This window comes from Hippopotamus amphibius, chromosome 2, assembly GCF_030028045.1.
Source record: "Hippopotamus amphibius kiboko isolate mHipAmp2 chromosome 2, mHipAmp2.hap2, whole genome shotgun sequence".
NCBI classification, from domain to species: Eukaryota; Metazoa; Chordata; class Mammalia; order Artiodactyla; family Hippopotamidae; genus Hippopotamus; species Hippopotamus amphibius.
The window spans coordinates 152096026-152120069 of NC_080187.1; the positions used below are offsets into that span (position 1 = coordinate 152096026).

The window sequence follows — 24044 nt, forward strand, 5'->3', positions numbered from 1 at the left end:
GCCTCTTCAGTAAGTGTGCTGGGAAAACTGGACAGCTACATGTAAAAGAATGAAATTAGAACGCTCCCTAACACCATACACAAAAATAAACTCAAAATGGATTAAAAACCTGAATGTAAGGCCAGACACTATAAAACTCCTAGGGGAAAACAAAGGAAGAACACTCTTTGACGTAAATAACAGCAAGATCTTTTCTGATCCACCCCCTAGAATAATGGAAATAAAAACAAAAATAAATAGGTGGGACCTAATGAAACTTCAAAGCTCCTGCACAGCAAAGGAAACTATAAGCAAGACGAAAAGACAACCCTCAGAATGGGAGAAAATATTTGCAAATGAATCCACAAAGGATTAATCTCCAAAATATATAAAGTTTATCTAGCTCAATATCATAAAAACAAACCACTCAATCAAAAAATGGGCAGAAGACCTAAATAGGCATTTCTCCAAAGAAGACATACAGATGGCCAAGAGGCACATGAAAAGCTGCTCAACATCACTAATTATTAGAGAAATGCAAATCAAAACGACAATGAGGTATCACCTCACACCGGTCAGAATGGGCATCATCAGAAAATCTACAAACAGTAAATGCTGGAGAGGGTGTGGAGAAAAGGGAACGCTCTTGCACTGCTGGTGGGAATGTAAAGTGATACAGCCACTATGGAGAACAGTAAGGAGGTTCCTTGCAAAACTAAAAATAGAGTTACCATATGAGCCAGCAATCCCACTCCTGGGCATATACCCAGAGAACACCATAATTCAAAAAGACATATGCACTCCTGTGTTCATTGCAGCACTATTTACAATAGCCAGGACATGGAAGCAACCTAAATGTCCACCAACAGATGAATGGATAAAGAAGATATATACAATGGAATATTACTCAACTGTAAAAAGCAATGAAACTGGGACATTTGTAGAGACATGGATGGACATGGAGACTGTCATACAGAGTGAAGTGAGTCAGAAAGAGAAAAACAAATATCGTCTATTAACATATATATGTGGGCTATAGAAAAATGGTACAAATCCACTGGTTTGCAAGGCTGAAATAGAGACACAGATGTAGAGAACAAACATATGGACACCAAGTGGGGAAAGCGGGGAGCGTTGGAGCAGGAATGAATTGGGAGATTGGGATACCAAATTGCACACTCTAAATATATGCAGTTTATTGTAAAAAATTAAAAATTAAAAAAAAAAAAAAGAAAGCCCACGCGCAGCAACGAAGATCCAATGCAGCCAGTAAATAAAAATAAATTTACTAAAAAAACAAAATAAAATAAATTCTCAAAAATCATTTTCTTGCAAAACTAGAATAAGGGCCTGAAAGTTTCCACCAGGTAGTGGAAAGAGAGGTGCAATGCAGCTTGGGGAGCTAGCCTAGGACGCAAGGGAGGCAGCTCTGCCATCCACTCCCAGACTGTGTGAGTGCTCCCCTGAAGTTCTCCAGCCAATACAGCTCATCTGGGTGCCATGGACAAAAAAGAAGACCATTGAAAGATATAAAAATAGTTAAGATCAGTTAATGGCAAAGGAATTAGAGAGAAGATTCTGGATCAGTGTATATGGGAGAGAAGGCTTTCGAGATGAGCCCCCAGAGCACAGGTCCCAAGGGCAAAAGCAAGAAATGGGACCCAAAGCAGGTAACTACAGTCTGTCTGCAGAACTACAGATGGACCTCAGGCCCCCAGACCTCCAAACCCCATGCCTTCGCCCCAGCACTGGTGTTTGCTCTCAGGCAAAATCGGAAAGAATGCTGTACACACCAAAGAAATGAGCTTTCTGCCTTGTCCGCTTCCAAAGTGAGAATTCACGCCCCAGAGCAGACACTCTCAAGCATATGCAAGGAAAGGCCCCACCCAACATCCAAAGGTGAAACTGCCAAGTGATCTGCCCTGCCCACACCCAGACAGAGCGAGCCAGGCCCTTGTTTGATGGGCAGGACAGGAAAGTCGAGGAAAACACGCCAAGCTCCTCTATGAATCAACTTGTCCTTCGATGATAAACCCCAGAGGACACCAAGAATCAACAGACCATTAAGGAAAATCAAAACCACAAAAGAGACAGATTCAGAAGAATAAACAGAAAAACCCTAGAGCAAACAAAGGATTCAAGAATAAGAAGAAACCTTCCTGACTTCATTAGTACCCTCAGGCAGAAATGGAAAATAATGCAAACAGAAAATGAGATGAATATTAAGAAAAATTAGCAGGAAAGATGAAAGACAGCATCCCAATCTTATTTATGGTTACAGTATCAGTACAGGGTTCACCTCCTCCGGGTGGTTACCACCCTGTGCTGGTGTCTGGAGAGGCTTGGAACCAGGGTACAAACAGCCAAACCAGAATGAAATGCACCTGATGAAAAGCAACGGCTGTTGACCAGTGCTGTGGTCCCAGATAGAGCGGGGGCAAGGTGCAGGACCTTGTCAGATAGTTTATAGAAAATGTTTGCACCTGGGTTCTCTAGGTTTTTGTTTTGGAACCTGGTCGTGTAGCCTGGTTTTGGCTCTGTGACCAGAAGGATGGAAGAGACCCCTCCTCAGATGAGACTGTTGCTCTCAAACATCTTGACACTTCACAATTCAAAGTCAAAGTGCATCTTGTGTGGCAGCAGAGGAAGACCCCCGGGGAGCGGGGGGTCTGACCACTGTGATATCTGCTTCCCTTACCCTTTAGAAAAGCCTTGGGATTAACATACACATGCTACTATATTTAAAATGGATAACCAACAAGGACCTACTATATAGCACAGGACACGCTACTCAATATTCTGTAATAACCTATATGGGAAAAGAATCTGAAAAAGAATGGATACATGTATATGTATAACTGAAGCACTCTGCTGTACACCTGAAACTAACACGATATTGCTAATCAACTACTCGCCAATATACAAAAAAAAAAAGAAAGGAAAGCCTTACTCAAGTGCATCCTGCAGACCCCCAGGAGTCTTTTCCATTGGCCAAACCTGTCGTTGCTGCAATTATTTTTTTTAATTTCAATACACAGTCCAAAAGCTGAAGCTGAAGAAATCTCTCCAAAGCTCAAGTAAAAGGTAGCGGCGTGGCAAACAGGAGAGAAAAGTTAAGACGAACAGAAGATCAACCCAGGAGGTCAAACAGCCAACAAACAGGAGTTCCACAAAAAAGAACAGAGAAAAAACAGATGAGGAAATAATTGAAGAATAAAATTTCCCATATCAAAAAAGGGACATACTGAGTACATAAGTCCCTTCACGAAATTCTGTGAAATAGGACACCAAGAATCAAGAGAAGACCCTAGAAGCTTCCAGAAAGGAAAAACAGGCTAGGTCACCAACAAAAGAAGATAAGCCAACACTGGATCAGTTCTCTAGCCAGTGACATCTAATATGAAGACAATGGCACACTTGCCACCGAAGAAGTAATAACAGGGGACTTCCCTGGCAGCCCAGTGGTTTGGACTTCACCTTCCAATGCAGGGGGTGTGGGTCTGATTCCTGGTCACGGAGTTAAGATCCCACATGCCTTGGGGCCAAAAAACCAAAAAACATAAAATAGAAGCAATACTGTAACAAATTCAATAAAGACTCTAAAAATGGTCTAAATCAAAAACGAACCTTTTTAAAAAAAAGAAGTAACAACAGGAAGGTTGAAAATATTTAACTCTGAGGAACGGGGAAGGTGGGAGCTGAAGGATCAGTTTAGCACTTCAATTTGCACCCCTCCATGCTGTTTTAATTTTAATTTCCATGAAATTAAGTCAATAATACTTTTATCACCACCACCATAATCACCACCACCACCCAAAAAATAGATACATTGTGTTGCTTTCACCAGAATATGTGATATCAGGGCTCTTTCTCCCAATAGAAACATTATTTCTCTTTCTCTTAAATATTGATTCCATTCCTCTCATCTAAGAGGCACATCATCTGGATCATAGGTAACAGCCACAGGTGTAATTCTTGAAGTCACCGGGGAGGTGCCTTGCTCAGGGGCTTTCTGGCTTTTGGTTTCACTTTCTTTCGGGTTTCGTTATTCTCCATACAGCAAAAAAATAAAGCATCATTATATATATCTATTTACACATTCTCTTTTTTGAAGAGAAAGTCAATCTTGAGAAGCTATTTACCACTAGTTACGACAGACGACAGCTCACGCCTCTTGGGTGTTAATTTCCTCACCTTGAGAAGGGTCGGTTCTGAGCCTCACATGCTGCCTTGGCACCAAAAGGCAATGGCAAACATGGAGAAAGGACCTGGGGACACCGATGCTGGATTTAATGATTGGCAGGTGAAGAGCAGATGCTAAGTTTCTTTGCCTTTTTCTGAGACTGGGTCAAACGTTAGTCTCTACAAAGGCAGTGTCCCTTTGTGAACAGTTGAAAAGAACTCTGTGGGGTATAATTTGGAAAAAAAAAAAAAAAGACGTATTTTTTTAAATCAGAAGATTCTGATGAGCATATGCTCTTTGTGGCTAAACTGCTTATTAACATGTTAAACAGGCACCAGTCTCTGAGTCCTTTCAAATTCTGAGGGTTCCAAAAAATGTATTTCAAAATCACTATCTGTATCCACTATCAAAGCCATTATCCACAACTTCTCATTATAGATGAGAAGACAACACTTCTCTTATCATTAGATCACGTCAATATTTTTCAAAGAAAAATCTGCTTTTGCACAAAGTTCTAATTTGTCTACATTTTTTTCTGTAAAAGGATGCACTGAAATTTTAAGGGTTTATTTTCAAACAATTAAGTTGCATGTCTTTGATAGATAATTACGTAATAGGCTCTGGCAGCTGCTGATGCAAAAGAAGTAGTTTGTTTACATTTATCATGTACTTGACTGAAGGCCTCCCCCACCCCCCAAAATACTGGTATCCCCAATTCCTGTGGGCTTCACCTCACTGTACTGCACCCTTTAAATGAAATATGACACTTTCATCATCAGTTAGACGTAAAGAAGGTAAGAGCAGGCCACGAGGATCAACTGAAGCTATCAAAGTTAGGTGGGTAAAGTGCCTAAATGCAGAAACAATTCAGGCAGGCCTGAGCCTGGGCTTATCAAGGACAGTGGGCCTGGAAAGCTCACCTTCTCCAGAAATCACACCTGGTTTCTGGAAAGGACGGTCCCAGGGCTGCACCTGGTCAGCACACAGGCAGGTGCCTCCAGAGCCTCCAGAAAAACTAACAGCCGTTACACATCTGGCCCCTGTGAGGAAGGCAAAAGGACTTCTCCCAGGACCAGAGGGTCCCCACCTCATCAGGCAATGTTCTCAGCAGAGGATGGGGTTCTGGGGACTGGGAGGGACCCCTGTTGTAGCCACTTCTGCATCTTCCCTGCAGCCACTGCCTCTCCTTCCATCACTGTCACCCTGATGTCAGCTCTGCAAGGGCAAAGTGCACACATGTGGTTTGAACTCATTAAAAAATATGGAAATAATACAGAGCCGTCTTAAGAACCCATCGCTGGCTCTTTTATATGTTCCTTACTCTTTGATAAGACCACAGGATACAGTACTTTTTGACCTTTTCAAGATTCAAACTTCTCCAATAAAAGACTGAAGTCTGAAGCCGAAAAAAGTTCTCCCTCACATACTCAAATTATGTACACTATATAATGTTCAAAGTCTGTTGTCTTTTGAACGCATCTTTCAAAATGAATCAGGACAGAGAAAAGTTCCAAAGGTTTCTGCCTGTGGCGTTTGCAGGGTAAGAGGTGAGGGGGTCGCCAAACTGAGGGATGAGAAAGTACAAAGAAATCATCTGGCTTGAAGGAGAAGCTAGCGATCATATCTATCATTCAATTGGGTGTGCTAACAGAAAATTCAGATTTCAATAGACTGTCAAAGATGAAAATACAACCATTAGGAGAATAGAGAAGCATAGGAGAAGGGGGCTGGGGAATGGAATAAAAATCGAAATGGGCAGATCTAAATAGACACTTCTCCAAAGAAGACATACATGTGGCCAAAAAGCACATGAAAAGATGCTCAATATCACTAATTACTAGAGAAATGCAAATCAGAACTACCATGAGATATTACCTCACACCAGTCAGAACAGCCATCATTAAAGGTCTACAAATAATAAATGCTGGAGAGGGTGTGGAGAAAAGGGAATCCTCCTACACTATTATGGGAATATAAATTGCTGCAACCACTGTGGAGAACAGTATGGAGGTTCCTTAAAAAACTAAAAAGAGAGCTACCATATGACACAGCAATCCCACTCCTGGGCATATACCTAGAGAAAACCGTAATTTAAAAAGATACATGCACCCCATGTTCACTGCAGCACTATTTACACTAGCCAAGACATGGAAGCAACTTAAATGCCCATCAACAGATGAATGGATAAAGAAGATGTGGCACATATATACAATGGAATATTACTCAGCCATATAAAGGAATGAAATTGAATTATTTGCAGTGAGGTGGATGGACCTAGAGTCTGTCATACAGAGTGAAGTAAGCCAGAAAGAGAAAAACAAATACCATATGCTAACTCATATATATGGAATCTAAAAAAAAATGGTACTGATGAACCCAGTGACAGGGCAAGAATAAAGATGCAGATGTAGAGAACGGACTTGAGGACACGGTTTGGGGGGGGGGGAGCTGGGACAAAGTGAAAAGAGTAGCATTGACATATATACACTGTCAAATGTAAAACAGATAGCTACTGGGAAGCTGCTGCATAACACAGGGAGATCAACTCAATGACTGGTGAAGACTTAGAGGGGTGGGATAGGGAGGATAGGAAGGTGTTGTGGGAGGGAGGGGATATGGGGATATATGTATAAATACAGCTGATTCACTTTGTTGTACAGCAAAAACTGGCTCAACAGTGTAAAGCAATTATACTCCAATAAAGAGCTTTAAAAAAAAAGAATAAAATAATGCCATTTGCAGCAACATGGATGGACCTAGAGATTACCATACTAAGTAAAGTAAATCAGACACAGAAAGACAAATATCATATGATATCACTTATATGTGGAATCTAAAAAAAGGGGGTTGCAAATGAACTTATTTACAAAAGAGAAGTAAAGTCACAGATATAACTTACGGTAAACAGGAGATAAGGTGGGGGAGGGGGGAGGAATAATTTGGGAGATTAGGATTGACATACACACTACTACATATAAAATAGAAAACTAATAAGGACCTACTGTATAGCACAGGGAACTCTACTCACTACTCTGTAATGGCCTATATGGGAAAAGAATCTTAAAATAAGAGTGGATATATGTACATGTATAACTGAATCACTTTGCTGTACACCTGAAACTAACACAACATTGTAAACCAACTATACTCCAATAAAATTTTTTTTAAAAAGCAACTTGAAAAGAGATATGTGTGCATCTGCGTTCACAGCAGCATTATTCACTATAAGCCAAGAGGTGGAAATAACCCAAGTGTACATCAACAGATGAATGGAAAAACAAAATGTGGCCTATACCTACAATGGAATACTATTCAGCCTTCAAAAGGAAGGAGATCCTGATGTGTGCTACCACATGGATGAATCTTGAAAATATTATGTAAAGTGAAATAAGCCAGTCACAAAAACAAAAATAACTGTATGATTCCACTTATGTGAGTTGCCTGAAATAGCCAAATTCACACAGACAGGAAGCAGAAAGGTGGCTGCCAGGGGCTGGGGGAGGGGAAATGAGGAGTCAGTGTTTAATGGGGGCATAATTTCAGTTTTGCAAAAGCTCTGGAGAGAATGGTGGTGATGGTTGCACGACTGTGTCAATGTTCTTAATGCCACAGACCTGTACACTTAAAAAGGTTAAAATCATAAATCTTATGTGTATTTTATCACAATTTTAAAGATACATATATTTTTTCTAAAAAATCAACTTGATCAACCCAGCAAAAGGAAAAGAGAAAACAGAAAACAGTAAAGTGTAATAATAAAGTCAAAAAGAATAAGACTAAATCTATCACACATCTTAAATGGGAATGGCCTAAATTCCCTGAGCTGTCTAACTTAAAAAGAACAAACCTTTCCTTGCTAGTCCACAGAAAAATATGGAAAGCTCACCAATTTATTTTACAAAAAGCCAGCACAACTTAACAAGTTTTAATAAAGATAGTGTATGCCTGTGTACATGCATGAATGCACAAACTCTAGACCAAGTCTGTATGTGGCTACAGAAGCAAACATCTTAATATTACAGCACATGGATTCTAACAATATAGTAAAAGAATAAGTGATACAGATGATTCCAAAAAGCCAGGGATAATTCAGCATTAGGAAACCTATCAAGATACTTCAGTACCTCAATTACCAAAAAGAGAAAAATCAAGAGATTATATAAATAGGTGACTGAAAACAACTGAAACATTCAGCAGTCATTCCTTGTGAGAATTTCAAACAGGAAACTAAGCAAGTTTGACTTTTAAATTCCAAATCTGAATACTGGACATGAGATCAGGTGGGGGAAATATAAAGAACACTTTGGGGACAACTGGCAAAATTTGAATATGGACTGTGGATACTGTTATGTTGATGTTAATTTCCTGACTTTTATGACTGCTTCATGTTTATGCAATGCCTTTGTATTTAGGAAATATGCTGCAGTATTTAGAGGCAAAGGGACATGCAATGTACTCTCAGGTGATTCAGAAAAAATATGTAGATAGAAGTATCAATCAATCTACCAATTGATTGTTCGGGGGGCTTGGGGGCCTGGAAATGACAAAGCAAAAGGGGCAAAATGTTAATAATTGGTGAATGTGGCTTAAGGATATATGGGATTTTTTTTGTATTTTTTTTTTTGCAACTTTTCTGCAAGTTTGAAATTACAGCAAAATTTAAGTCATCAAAATTACCTGCCTATTAAGAAGTAAAAGCAATGAAACTAAAGCTTTTCCCACTAAACTCAAAAGTAAGACATGAATGTTTCCTTTCACAGTATCATTCAACATGAAGATTCCAATTAATGCAATAGGAAAAGAATAAGCAGCATACAACAAATATTGAGATATAAAAATACTGAATATAAAAAAGCCAATTGTTTACAGATGATATGGATGTAGAAATAGAAAGCACAAAACATTTACTTAAAAAAACAGAATAAATGATTTCAAAATAAGAGAGAAATAAAAGTCGACAGTTTCTCTGTATAGGAGCAGTAAGTCCTGGAGAAGAGGAAATTCCAAAAACAACACAAAGCTACACCATGAAAGCTCACAGTACGTTTAACAACAAAGGTAGAGCAGCCATAGGACAGAACCTTAGAAAGCTCCACCTGTTTAAATATTTAATATTCACATTAAAAATGGTAATCAGGGAAGCAAAATATGAAGATACAGCATTACACTGTATCACAAATAAGCAAGAATATATGAATCCTACCTTGCCTGGTACCAAGAGTGAGGCCTCAAAGAGAACAGACTGGTGGTTGCCAAGGGGGAGGGCGGGGGAGGGATGGATGGATTGGGAGTTTGGGATTAGCAGATGCAAACTATTATATATAGAATGGATAAACAACGAGATCCTGCTGTAGAGCACAGGGAACTATATTCAATATCCTGTGATAAACCATAATGGAAAAGAATATGAAAATGAATGTGTATATATATGTGTAACTGAGTCACTTTGCTGCACAGCAGAAAGTAACACAACACTGTAAACCAACTATACTTCAATTTAAAAAGAGAGAGAGACAGAGACAGAGAGGCTCTGCTTTCTTTTTATTTGAATTTGCCCAGTATATCTTTTCCAGTTCTTTTATTTTTAGCCTTTCTAAATCTCTTCATTTTAAGTCTATCTCCGGATCTTGCTTTGTAAAGTCAACCTGAAAAACTTTTTTAACTCGGTTAATTTAGTCCATTTACATAATGTTAATACAGTCTAGATGTGTGGCATCAGCCTTACAGATTTTTAACCTCATATTTAAAACACTGACGCACAAACTCAAAGTCTTTTCGTCCGTGGGCTGCTGTCGGCTTGCTTTTCTCTCTGTGTTTCTGTAGGTACGTAGGAAGGATGCTTGTTCTAGTTGCTCCTTTTATATTACCACCTTATATAACCCCCTTAGCACCCTCCTCTTTTAGATATTATTACCTCCCTCCTATGAGCAATAATGCAATTAGCTAGTAATTGCTTCTTCCTCCCCCTATCCCCCACCACCCCTGCTCTTCCTAAACCATCCATTTTAGTCACTAGCATTCAATCTGCTGTTAATCTGTATGCTCTTCAATAAACCTAACCTTCCATTGCCTGCTTTGTCAGTTTCAAGAGACATTTTTCCATCCTAGCTCACCCCAATGTGGCAATTAAGGAGTTGATTCTACGTTTCCCTCATCTCCTCCTATTTATTTCTTAGCTGTATGGTTCTGCATAACCCGAACGTATAACGTTACGTATTAATCTGCCTCCCTTATTGCTATCTTTGAGTTTGAGTTTTACAGTGAAACCTAGTCATCGTTCACCCCTCGACCTTATGAAAAGCTTCACCATCATTTCATAGTTTTCTGAAGCTCACTCTCTAGTAAACAACTAAGAAAGGGCTCACTCTGGAACAACAGTCCCAGAGTTCTCGCAAATTCAAAACTCTATGTCTGTTTCTGTTTGTAAATAAGTTCATTTGTATCTTTTTTTTAAGAGTCCACCTATAAGTGATATCACATGATATTTGTCTTTATCTGACTTACTTCACTTAAACAATCTGAAAAAGAATGTGTGTATGTAAATGTATAACTGAATCACTTTGCTGTACAACTGAAACTAACACATTGTAAATCAACTATACTCCAATATGAAATAAAAAGTTAAATTTAATACTAAAAGGAAACTCTATGTCTGTGGCCTTTATATTTAAAGGACAATTCTCTAAAGACAGGATGCTTGGCTCACAGAGGAAGCAGATTAAAAGCACTGAGGTTTTGGTTCCGGGTGGAAGAAACACACACCACCCTGTGTCTTCCCCTGGTTGCAGCTGTGGACCTGATGGGATGCACGGAATAGACCACTGGGAAACTCAGAGTAAAAGGAAAACAAAACAGCAGGGAGATAGTGATGGAACTCCAGGTACCACCACAGGGGCAGAGGGTTGTCATTGCTCCATCCTCAGTACACATCCGCCTGCAACACAGCCCGAAAGCCACAACTGAGCACGCGTGCATACAGGCAGGGCCCAGGGGAGGCCCTCCAGCTCTGGTTCAAGGATTTAGAAATCAGCTCCCTAAAGGCCAAAGAGAGTGAGCAAATCCCCAGTGTTTTCGCTTCTGGGTTTCTCTCTCTTCTGCCCCCAAGCAACACCATAGCAGCAAGAGGAGCTGGCAAGGCACAAAAGACCCTTCCCTTCTGCCTGTTCCAGAGGAGGGGCTTGGTCCCAAGGGGGCAGGACAAAGCCTTGTTGCTGGTTCTCTCACTCTGTTCCCCCACTGCACGTCCCTTACACAAAGTGAGGTAAAGTCCTAGTATTCTTGGAGGACTGGATAAGGGGAGCCCCTGGGAAACAGAAAATACCAGCAGGATCACTTAGGAGAAGTGATCCCTGAAATCTGTTTATGAACTCATGGGCTCATCCCTCAGGCAAAGACATGACCCTAAACAGAATCCTTTTTTTTTTTTTTCTCAAACTTTTATTAGAGTTGATTTACAGTGTTGTGTTAGTTTCAGGTGTACAGCAAAGTGAATCAGTTATACATATACAAATATCCACTCTTTTTTAGATTCTTTTCCCATATAGGCCATTACAGAGTATTGAGTAGAGCTCCCTGTGCTATACAGAACTACAGGCTAGATCATCACCCAAGAGCCAGACTGGCCACTGCGCGTTGCATGTGCAGGACAGGCTGAAAAGTATTGCAAAGACTTTGAAAACTGGATTGACATCAAAAGGACAACCCACAGAAGGCTGGGCAGAATGTGGTCTAAGCCAGAGAGAATGGATTGCTGCTAACACAAAAATAGCAACATTCTTTTTTTAAGAATTGTATTGAAGTATAGTTGATTTATAATGTTGCATTAATTTCTGCTGTACAGCAAAGTGATTCAATTATACATATATAAATATATATTCTTTTTCAGATTCTTTTCCATTATGGTTCATCACAGGATACTGAATATAGTTCCCTGTGCTTTACACTATGACCTTGTTGTTTATCCATCCTACATATAACAGATTGCATCTGCTATTCCCAAACTCCCAGTCCATCCCTCCCCCACCTCCTCCCCCTTGGCAACCACAAGTCTGTTCTCTATGTCTGTGAGTATGTTTCATAGATAAGTTCATTTGTGTTATACAAAATAGCAACATTCTTAACTGGATTTAAACAATATCCAGAGGCTCACAACATAATATTCAAAATGTCCAGGATATAATCCAAAGTTACTCAGCCTACAAAGGATCAGGACAATGTCAACTTCCATAGGAAAATACAATCAATGACAGATCTTGGAATGATCAAAGACTTTAAAGCAGTGATAATAAAAATGTTCCAGTAAGTAAGGGCAACTGTTTTGGGAATGAATGGAAAGCTATAAAAACTAAAAGAAAATAAACTAGTTGATATGAAGGAGAACCCCATGGAAATTTTTACAACTGAAAAACAGAATAACCGAAGTATAAAATTCACCAGATGAATTTAATAGCAGAATGGAAATGAAAGGAGAAAAACTCAGTCAACTTACACAGGAGCAACAATTTAAATTACCATGGATTTCTCATCAAAGAATACGGACAACAGAAGGAACTGGAAGAACATCTTTCATCTCCATTCTGTTTTTCATTCATTTCTAAGAACATATCACCCAAGTTTGGCCATGAGAATAAACCGGATAGATCCAAGTTCAGGGTCAGCCTATACAATGTAAGACTTATACTCTTTAAAACCATGGAAAACACAAAACACAGAGGAAGACTGAAAAGAGTGAAGACATATAAGACACACACATGCTTGGATAGGATCCTGGGCCAGAAAGGGGAAAGGAACACTATCTGGACAGCTGGTGAAACTAGAGTGGAGTCTATGACTCGGATGACAATGTTCTTCCAACGTTGATTTCCTGGTCTGGAGGAGTTTATGCTGCTTATGTAGAAGAGTGTCCTTGAGTCGGGGAGATATACTCCGAAATGTTTAGGAATGATGGGCCATCACGTCTGCAGCCTGCTCCCAAAAAGTGAAAAAAAAGAAAAAGAAAAAAGAAAAAAAAACAACGAATAATAATGGATTTTTTTTTCCATTGAGGAAGAGAGACAGTGTACACAAGTGCAAGCCACGGGGAAAATACAGTAAAACAGTTAAGTTCAGGGAACTTAACTGAAGGGATACAGCACAGGTGTTCTTAGTTCTGTTCTATAACTTTTCTACAAGTTGGGAATTTCAAATTTCCCCCCCAAAATTTACTTTTCAAAAATATTGCTTCACCTTTTCTAGCACAGAATTTATTTGGCTATGAGAATTCCAGTGTGCAATACAAATGACTGGGACTTTATCTGCATGCCCCAAAGAGTTTTTCCTTATCTCTGACCTTCATTATTTTAAAGAGATATGTCTCAGTGTTGATTATTCTGCATTGATTTCCCCCCCCCCCCCCCCCCCCCCCCCCGCCAGCTACACGGTGGACACTTTCAAGTCCTTTTATTTTAGGTAAGTTTTCTTGCATTATAGTTCTAAATATTTATTTTATTCCACTGCTTCGTTCTTCCTTTCTTGGACACTCTAATTACACATACATCAGATCTCCTTTACCTGTCTCCTATACTCTCTAATTCACTCTACCCCTCGGTTTATTTGCTACTGTTCTCATTCTTCTCCTTTTCACCCATATCTTTACTTCTGTGCTGTCTCTGGTAACCACTTGCTCTCGTGTTCCTTCTGGACACAATTTAGTCTTCCTTTCTAAAATTCATTTTTTCCTAATTCTTTCCTGACATCAATCCCTGCTCATTTCATAATTTTCTGTTATCTAGCCATATCCTTTGTCATTTCTAAATTTCTGCTGGATGTTATTCTTTCAAATTTTTTTCTTTCAGCTTATCTTGAAATACTAGTCTATGCTCCTTCTGGTGTGCTCACATTTTCTGTATCACCGTCATGTTCATATTTCATCATTTTCATTTGAATCAATTCTGCATTAGATTAGATTATATTCCATTTTTCTTCCTCCTGTATAAATGAGGTCGATTTTCCTGATGTGGGAAGAAAAAGCTCTTAAAGAATAGGGGGTGGGCTAGGACAGCTTTCCCAGCCAGGTTCTATTGATCTGTAAAGGACTCAAGTGTGAGATATCTAGGTATCCACTTATTTATTTCTCAAAGTTAAATCCAGAACCCTCACAAAGCTCCCTCCCTCCCTGGCCCTTTCCTCTGGCTCTAGACCCCCAAAGTCCTTGTCTTCCAAGACCACGCTCTCTCCTCAGGATCTTCTCTTTTGCTGCTGGAGCAGTTTCTGAGATGTCTTTCCTTGCGAGTCCCCCAATCTGTGCCATCTGAACCTACCCTGCCTTGCCGTCTGTGTTCCTATCCTGCTCAATTTGGTTTATGTTTCTGATCATTCTACTCAGGGTGAGGCTCTGACCTTCTAGGAGGAAGGACTCACTGTGCATTTCTCAGATGCTTCAGGCTTGTGCTCCAATTCCCTGCATGGCTACTGTTCTCACCCACAATCAGAAACCCCAGAGCACCTTCCTGGCATCCACCCACTTTGCAGGGTGAGTAACTCATGGTGATTTGGGGTTTCCACAGCCTGTCAACAGCTCCCTTTTACTGCCTACCGCCGCCCCGCCTCCCCTGCTGTTCATCAGCAGCTCTGGCTGCTGCTGGTGGACTGGCCGCACCATCTATGTCCTGACATGTGGGGGTCTCCCATCTCTTTCATTGACACATCCTTGCTTAGCTTTTCCTAGGATGATCTTGTGAATTGGTTTAGTTTTCAAAAGCAGTTTAGGGGAGACTGAAAATCTGCCCATGAACGCATCCCCATAAAAGATTTTTCTGAACAGTATAAAACAAGGGACAAACAAATGAAGATGTAAGCCATGTTTCTGAATTGGAAGCTTTCATATGATAAAACTTCCAAAATTGATCCATCAATGTAATGCAATTGCAATCCAGATCCTAAGAGGGTATTACTGGAAACTAGACACAGATATTTTAAAGTTAATGCAGAAGAAAAGCCAAGGCACTTTTGAAAAAGAAAACAGTATGGAGGGACATGCCTGACCAGAGAGTGAAACTCACCAGGATGTTGCCTTAAGCAGAAACACCTGGTACTGACCCTAAAGTAGACAATGGAAGAGAGTAAAGTTGTCATGGAATGTGATGTACAGCATGGCGACTATAGTTAATAACAATCCTGTACTGCATATTTCAAAGCTGCTAAGAGACTAACTCCTAAAAGTTGTCATCCCAAGAAAACAAAATTTTGTAAACTATATATGGTGACAAATGTTAAGCAGACTTATTGTAATGATCATTTTGCAATATATGCAAGTATTGAATCATTGCATTGTACACTTGGAACTAGTATAATATTGTATGTCAATTATATCTCAATGCAAAAAAAAAAATAGAAGAGAGTAAAACTGAATAGAATCCACAGCAGAAGCACAGGTACGTAGGAACTTTGTCTGCAAGCAAATAAAGTTAGGCCCTTCTTTCATACCATATGCAAAACAAATTCTGGATAAACTGAAATTTAAATGTAAAAAATAAAATGAAAACATTAGAAGGATATGTACAGGAATGTTTGTGTGACCTCTGTAATGACAACCCTCTTAACTAAGAAAAGAGCCCAGACACTGCAGAAGAGAAAACTAACAGTTTTGACTATATTAAAAGTTTTTTAAATTTTATATATGGCAAAAGACACCCCAGATTAAGCCACATGAGAAATGAAAAACTGCAAGAAAATATCTGCAACGTATCAGAGAAGTAACCATGGAAAGGCAGGTCACATGAAAACAATGAAATAACTTTTTCTTCATCAGAGGAATAAAATGTTAAGGAATGCCAACAGTCTGGGCTCGTAAGAGGGTGGCAAAAGGGCACCCTTATGCCATGTTTCTCTGGGCAGGGATGACTACAATCTCTTGTGCAATTAATCTAGCAATAGGCGACGCGTTGGTGGTATAGTGGTTAGCATAGCTGCCTCCAATTAATCCAGCAATATCCAATGAAATTCCAAATTTGAATACCCTCTGACTAGCCATTCCACTTTGGGGAATTTCTGCTCAGAAAACAAGCACTGGCCTCTAAGGCTAGATAAGCAGCATTGTTTGTAGAGACAAAGAACTAATACGACCAGAATATTCCCAGCAGGAGAAGGACTGAATAAGTTATAAAAATTCATACTATGGACTCTTACACAGTCATTAAAAATGATGGAAATAAAAAGAATAATGAGTTATGGCTGGGAATATTTATTATACGTGAAATGAAGTCATGGAGCAAGGTGTGTGGTATAATCTTTTCCTAGGAAATTGTTAAAAGAAAAAAAACATATTCCACACACATACATAAATCCTAATATTTTTGTGATTGTAAAGGAAAGTATGGAAAGATCACATGAAATAACACTGTTAATGCAGGTTACCTGTGGGTACAGAATTGGGATAGAAGAAGGCACTGTCATCATTTTCTTTATACCCTTCTTTGTTTTCAGTTATTGCAGAGGCATCTGCTGCTTTTGGAGTATGGTGTTGCTTTTAAAAGAAAAAAAAATACATATACACACACACATATAGTCAGCTCCTAACGGCTGTCTTTATCAACACGTGTAACTGGCAAAGTGGATAATTCACAGGGTACTTGTTTGTCTCTGATGTCCTGGGCAAGAGTAAAATTTCAAAGAAAAATAATGAGGCTGCTTTATTAAAGGTTAACTACTCAAGACCTTCACTAGTGCCAGCAGCAGCACTGGAGACCTCCTTCCCCTCCCCTTTAATTCCATTTTTTACTATTTTTTATTACATATACTACACTGTTTAGTCTATTCTATGATATAAACTTCACTTAAAATAATATTGAATTTGTTGATCATTTAAAGCCCTGGTACTCTTCTAAACTGTTCATATAGATTATCATCTCTCAAAATGGGCCAAGCATTTATACCTGGGGAAGCCAACCCACCCCTAATTTCCAATTGGATGGCAAGGACCTGGGACAGGACCACCATTTGCAGATTTCTCAAGTCACTGAAACAGCAGCTGCTCCCCCAGCAAGACCTGCCGCCCCTCCCATTTCCAACCTTGCCAAGGACCCCCCCAGTCCTGTCCCTGATGCTTACACTTCCTTAAGTTCCCAAATTTCATGCCTCCCCAAAGTACTCTGGAATCATCACCTTTCCACACATATTTTGTGCTTTTACTAAGAAACAGAGGTGTGTCCTCCTTGTGGAGGCTTTACCTTTGACCCTTTACAGCCTGCTCTATTCCACCACCTCCCTGTCAGCCTCTGCCTGGGGGGCAATTAAGTCTAATGGCTAAGCCTGTGGCCTCTCAATTCAGAGCAACTAAGTGTAAACCTGACATTGGCCAGATGTGACCTTAGGCAGGCATGAAAGTTAATTTTATGTGTCCACTTGACCAGACTAAGGGGTGCCCAGACAGACAGGAAAACGTAACTTTGGGGTGTGTCTGGGAGGGTTTCTCTAGAAGAGATTAGCATTGCATCAGTAGACTGAGCAAAGAGTCACCTTTACCCGCGCAGATGGGCCTCATCCAACCTAGCGAGCACCCGAACAGGACAAAAAGGCAGAACAAGGGCAGATTCACTCTCTCTGAGCTGGGACATCCATCTTCTCCTGCCCTCAGCTATCAGCACCCCTGATGCTGAGGCTTTGGGGCCAGACTGGGGATTATACCACAGGCCCTCCAGTTCCTGGGCCTTTGGACTCAGACTGAATTACACCAGCAGCATGCCTGGGTCTCCAGGTTGCTGAGATATATTCAATATATTTATATATATATTAGTTCTGTTTCTCTGGAGAACCCTAATACAGCAAGTTCCTTAATCCATCTTTGCTTCAGTGGACTTCACAGAAGCTCCCAAAACTTCTCAGGGTTTAGGCCTAGCCCTAAGACAGTCTCAATTCTGTTGCATCCTGTTGGCTAAGGCCAGTCAGAGGTCCAGTCCAAGTTCAAGTGCAGGGAACTGCACGAGAGCAGGAACACCAGGGGCAAGAGATGAAATGTGCTCTCACAGCACGGAAAACACTCAGCTTAACACTTGGCACACAGTACATGCTCAATAAATGTAAGCTGCTTTCTTGGATATTGTTTTTTCTTAGATAGAGGACAGTTATTTTTACAATGGTTCTTCACCATGGACACACCGCAGAGAAGGCCTGGCAACCTAGAAAGTACTAAAGAGCCCACACCTCCTAGTTCAGAAATGCAGAGGAACCAGAGGGCAGCCCTAAACCATGCAGAGCAGATTCTGGTGCAAAGCCGGCCATCCTAGTCACCATTCTTAAAGGGAAAATATCCCTGCAAGGTGGTTTCCAGGTCCGGGTGGGCAGACACATCTGTGGCAAGGGGCCAGCGTTAGTGCCCAATGCCACGCCAAGATGCTGACCTGTCCCAACATCACTCAAACCAACCACCATCTCTGCAAAGGGCAAAGACCATATATTAGAAAAAATCATATATAGTGTTTGTAAAGAACTGTAAAGGTGCATGTGGCAGATTGAGTTTGAAGAAAGAAAACAAGCCCATGAAACAGTGGGTGTAAAGAGGTGGGGAGAGTGGGAGATGGACCCAGGACAGAATCTACAACCTCTAAAACGTAAGCAGAGAATGCTGTTCACTGTTCTCCCCAGAACCCAGAGGCACGTCTGCACACAGCAGACACACGTGGAATTATTCTGAATCACAGGAAGTTAGGACTAACAGGTTATAGCTGTGGAATGGAAATGCCACCCTGGGAATGCAAACTGATTTCATGGTTTACATATTTGTTTAACTCTTTAGACTAAAATGCAGCAAATGTACATTTTTCACATAAACAGCTTTTCTACCGTGTATGTTGATTGTTTTCCCTTTTAGGTTTATTATTAAGAGGCAGCTCTTTTTCCATGCCCTTTGGAAAGTGCCAAAGCCACACAGCTAGGACTAGGTGGAGAAGCAAAGGCCCAGGGAGAAGCCAGGAAGAGAAGCTCATTTACCAGTCTGCCACCTGTAGGCCGCTCCAGCAGACACCAACTCTGGCCCACTAGACAGACCACATGGAAACAATGCATATTAAATCATGCTAAAAACTGAGCCACAGAAGTGCCAAGACTATATATATATATAGGGGACCGTTTGAATCATGACTTCTGGGTCTTGCTCCCAGCCCCCTCTCTTTGATTTGAACACGGGGAGAGCTATGGCCTCACGTTCTGTTTTTCTAATCAGCTCTCCGAGACTCACCCCTGGTCTGAATAAGCTTTGAAAATTAATACCCCCATTAGGATGGACCACCATACCTGTATTGATCAGGGTGTCACAGAGTCAGTTCTGCTCAGATCTCATTTTACCAGCCGTGCATCGGACTTAGAGAACAAAGGCCATTACAAAAAAAAAACAACAACGAAAAGCAAAGCTGGACAGAATTTTTAAATTTCAAAACAATAACAAATAGCAAACATTCGTTAGTTACAAAGGCTTGGTTCGGATTTCTGCGGATGGAATTAAAACACACTGAGTTTACGGTTTCGTAAGATGTACTCCAGCACCACAAACCGAATGTAGTTACAGATGTCAAGAGTTCTCAGAACAAGTGCCTCTCTTTATAAAGAATATCTGCTCCGCATAGATTTTTCCCGTTTCCATATGTCCATTCTTCACTAGTACAGGAAAAAACTTTAATCAAAAATTACCCCAGAAAATGAACTCTTGGAGACAATCACTTCCTCTAATGGGATTTCCTGGTGGCTCTGCTGCTATGGAGGTTTGTCAGCCACTGGGTTCTCTAATTTAGGGAGTCAACAGCCGGAAAACCGTTCTCCCGGGCTGTGAGGAAGCTCACTAAACACGCCCCCGACGTCGCCCGCGGGCCGACCCCCCGCCCCGTCCCGCTGCCCACTGAGCTCGCCGGTCAGTTCCCGCCAGATGCGGGACGCGCCAAGTCCCCGACGCCAAGCGGGTGGGCTGCCAAAACGGGTCCGGCCGGTTCCCGCCGCCTGGACAAACCCGCGACCCGACGGCACGCGCCCTGCGCCTCAGTGTCCTGCTAGAGCTGCCGCGGAGGCCAGGCGCGTGGAGCCGCGGCCCCGCACCGGGCTCGCACCCCTGCGCCCGCCTCGCTCAGGGCCGCCCCGAGCCCGCCCGGCGAGTCCCCGGACCCCACGGCGCAAGGGGCCCCAGGGCCCAGGCGCCGGCTCCGGCTAGCGCGCGCCGCCCACTCGCGCCCCTCCGGTGGTCCCGGGCGCCTGGCTTCTGCCTCCTCGAAGAAAAGTAACTCCGGGACCAGCGCGATGGGAAAAGGAAAGCGACGCTCCCAGGGCGGCGAGCGGTGAGTCGGGTCCCCGGAGTTATCCTGCCCGAGTTTTGAACCGCACCCCGGGCTGCAGTAGCTCCCCCGGGCGCTCGCGCCCTGAACTTGGCTCCCGCGGGTTGGTGGGCCCGCAGCCCCGTGCGCGCCCGGCGCCGACACTCACCGAGAAGCCAGCCCAGAAGGGGCAGGAGTGGCGGACGCGGGCCGAGGTGGTGAGCGCCAGCGCGGCGAAGCTGACGGCCACGATGAGGCATCCGAGCGCCATCTGTGTGGCCCCGAGCGCCAGCACGATGCGGGAGCGGCCCGGGCACTCGCGCAGGCGGGACAGGCTGCGGGGCAGCGCGGCGGGGCGCGGCGCGCGGGGACCGCCGGCCGGAGGCATCGCGCCTGCACGCCTCGCCTGCTCCCGCTGGCCCCGCGCGCCGCCCCTCCTCACCGAGGGTCCGAGGCAAGTTGCGCCGGCTGCGGGGTCGGCCTCCCCGCGAGCCGCGGGGGCTGCGGCGGCCGCGCGCCGGGAGCGGGCCGGGCCGGGCGGGGAATCGGGCGCCCGCAGCCCCCGCCGGTGCCCTCGCCCATGCCGCCGCCGCCGCCGCCGCTCCTCAGGGCCGCCCGCCGGCCGCGGCGCGCTGCGCCCTCTCCCGCCCGCCCCGCGCGCTCCCCGGCCCGGGCGCGGGCGCGAGCCGCCGCTGCCGCTGTCCCCGGGCGCGAGCCCCGCCGCCGTGCGCGGGGCGGGGGCCGGGGCCGGGGCCCGGGCCGGAGCGCGAGCGGGGACCGAGCGGGGCGGGAACGGGCGGGCGCAGGTGCGGCCCCCGCGGCCGGGCCTCGGCGCTCGCGCTCCACGCCGGGGAGGGGAGTGGGGACCGCGGGCGCGTCAAGGGCGAGGGCAGTAGACGGAGCCCGGGGCCAGCGGCGGGGAAGGGGCCTGGGAGCCGGGCCCGCGGGCCGGCCGAGCCGCAGGGGCCGAGCCGCCGCCGATCCTGGGGCCAGCCCCGGAGGGGTGCGCCCGGCGGAGCGGGGGTCGGGAGGAGGTGAATTCCTAGCGCCAGGTCCCAGGCGTGGCGGGCAGGAGCTGCTCTCGAATGCCGAATTCCAAGATCCAGGATGCTGCTTTTCTGCCGTTCCAGAATTTCTCAAGCCACTGCTGAGTACTCGGCCCTGGAGGACTGGGCGTTAGAACATTCCAGCTCACGAACGGATGTCTCTTGCCCACCTTCCGTTTGCAAGGCTTTTGATACAAGTAAAAAGTTGGGGCTGAAAACAAATTGCACTCAACGAATTTATGTGAACAGTGTCGTGAAGGACCTAGGAAATCACCTCTACTCCCTTTTGCCAGTAATAGGTTTTAAATATCTGACTGTTGGCTCCCTTAGGGTACCAAGAAAGCTTGGAAGTTCTGATTGTCACAGTTCACCTTGCGGCCTTGTTGATGTGACCACTTTAAGACTGACTGCTGAAAAGGGTTGTGTTGACATATGAGAGGAGTGTCGGGCAGTCTGAGGAGATTAGGCACAAAAAGGCAACGTTCACAGTAACAGTAGCGGGAAATGGTGGGTCAGCCTCACACAGCCTCAAGGTGGGACTGAGGGAGTCCCCTATTGGATCTGGATGGGAAATACTGCAGCGTCTCACCCCAAAATAGCTCAGTTGTTGGTGCTGGACATTACACCTTTAGAGATATTGATTCCCTTGGGGCTGATGAGCCTCTATTAAAATGCAAATTCCTCTTGAAGGGGCGGTAGCTCAAGCCTTTATCAGCCTACACCTTAGCGGGGATGGGATTCATTTTCCAATTTAACAGGATGGCCCAAGGATAAACAGGGGTGGGGATTCCACAGATGAAGTGGCTTACCTCACAACGCTGGCCTGTGGCCAAAGCTGCTTCTCCTCCAGTGCTTATCTGTAACAGGACTTAGCCTCTGGCCGGCATCGTTCTGAGCACTGGAGTACAAATTCAAATTTCCTGGAGACATTCTCTATCTAGAAATGTGCTGGCCAGCACTTTTTAAGGGCTTGGAATTATACCAAGCAAGATCCTGGACTGCCAGGATGTTAGAATCTCACTGTAGTCACCTCACTCCTTCATTCATGTAATCATTCCTCCAGCAGAAGGTCACAAAGGGCCCTCTAAGCACTGGACCCCCTTGTAGGCTCTCAGAGAACATGGGTGAACAGAACAGCCAACCCCCTGCCTTCCAGGTGCAAGGTGAGGAACAGACAAGCATAACAAATAAGTTACGTAGAGTTTATTAACATTATGTAGTATTTTAAAAATGTGTTAAACACCAAACACGGAGGGTGTAACGATGAGCATGAACAGACAAGCTTCCGGTACCTGGAGAATTTTCAGTCTGTTGGGGGGGACTAGCAGCATGTGGATAATTGCTCCAAGGCCAATTGCAAATTGGTTCAGTGTTAGGGAGGATTCTACACGATGCCAAAAAACAGATAATAAGGAGCTTTGGAAAGAGCTTTCTGACCACAGTATAGAAAATGGATTAAGGGATGCCCAACAGAATGTAGAGGGATGAGATGCTGTTGCTGTCATGTAGGCAAGAGGTGACAGTGTTTTGGATTAAGGTGGAGAGTTGGATGGATTTGAGAGCTGTATGGGAGGTGTCAGTGATGAATTAAACATGGACTAAAAATACAGGGGGCTGCCAGTTGGCACACCAAGGGAAGAGTCACCAAGTGTTGGAAACCTACAATGAACTCCCATTTATGTATTAGATGTGCTTCTAAAATATATGTGAATCAATTCCTTCTATTTATAAATGACATGGTAAAAGCTCCAGGCAGTGCAGCAGGGGATTTCGGTGTAGGTGGGCTAGGAGAGGGATCTGCCTCCTTGGAGAAATTTGATTTGGGGGCAGAAGGAGAGACCGACCCAGAAATTAAAGTTACTTTTCTCTTTTAAAAATCAGTTCTGTATTTTAGAGAGTCTTAAAATTCTGTCGTGTTAAATGCAGTAAATAATTAAAGTGAGTCAGTTTCCTAGAAGTGAATCATAGAGAAAGGAAGGAGGGAGTGGGGGAGAAAAGTAGGGAGGGTAGGAGCTGGCAACTCATTGGCCCTCTTTGCTCCTCAGTGTTTTCCTTTTATGAAAGGCTGTAGTAACACGTGTCCTAGTGTTATGGGAGATTCCTGGAGACCTCTGGAACCACCTTATAGCAACTTTTTATTTTCCCTAAATCAGATAAGGCTAATAGACTGAGACCATTGCTCTTTTTAAAAAAATATTATTGAAGTATAGTTGATTTACAGTGTTGTGTTAATTTTTGCTATACAGCAAAGTGACTCAGTTTATATATATATATATATATTCTTTTTCATGTTCTTTTCCTTTATGGTTTCTCACAGGATATTGAATATAGTTCTCTGTGCTATATGGTGGAACCTTGTTATTTATCCATCCTATATATAATAGTTTACATCCGATAATCCCAAACTCCCAATCCATCCCTCCCCCACCCCCCTTCACCTTGGCAACCACAAGTCTGTTCTCTATGTCTGTGAGTCTGTTTCTGCTTCGTAGATGTGTTGATTTGTCGTATTTTAGATTCCACGTGTAAGTGATATTATATGGTATTTGTCTTTCTCTTTCTGAC

The 24044-nt window shown here is 43.3% G+C and overlaps 1 protein-coding gene across 2 annotated transcripts in view; it reads right to left on the reverse strand.

The window, feature by feature from the left end:
* The window catches only part of ENTREP2 (endosomal transmembrane epsin interactor 2), a 404596-nt gene extending 383775 nt beyond the window's left edge, over positions 1-20821 (reverse strand). For both annotated transcript variants that reach the window (XM_057725225.1, XM_057725224.1), the window contains exon 1: positions 20603-20821. In XM_057725225.1, the coding sequence (XP_057581208.1) occupies positions 20603-20821 (219 nt within the window). The remainder of the gene's footprint in view (positions 1-20602) is intronic.
* Positions 20822-24044: the final 3223 nt, after the last annotated feature.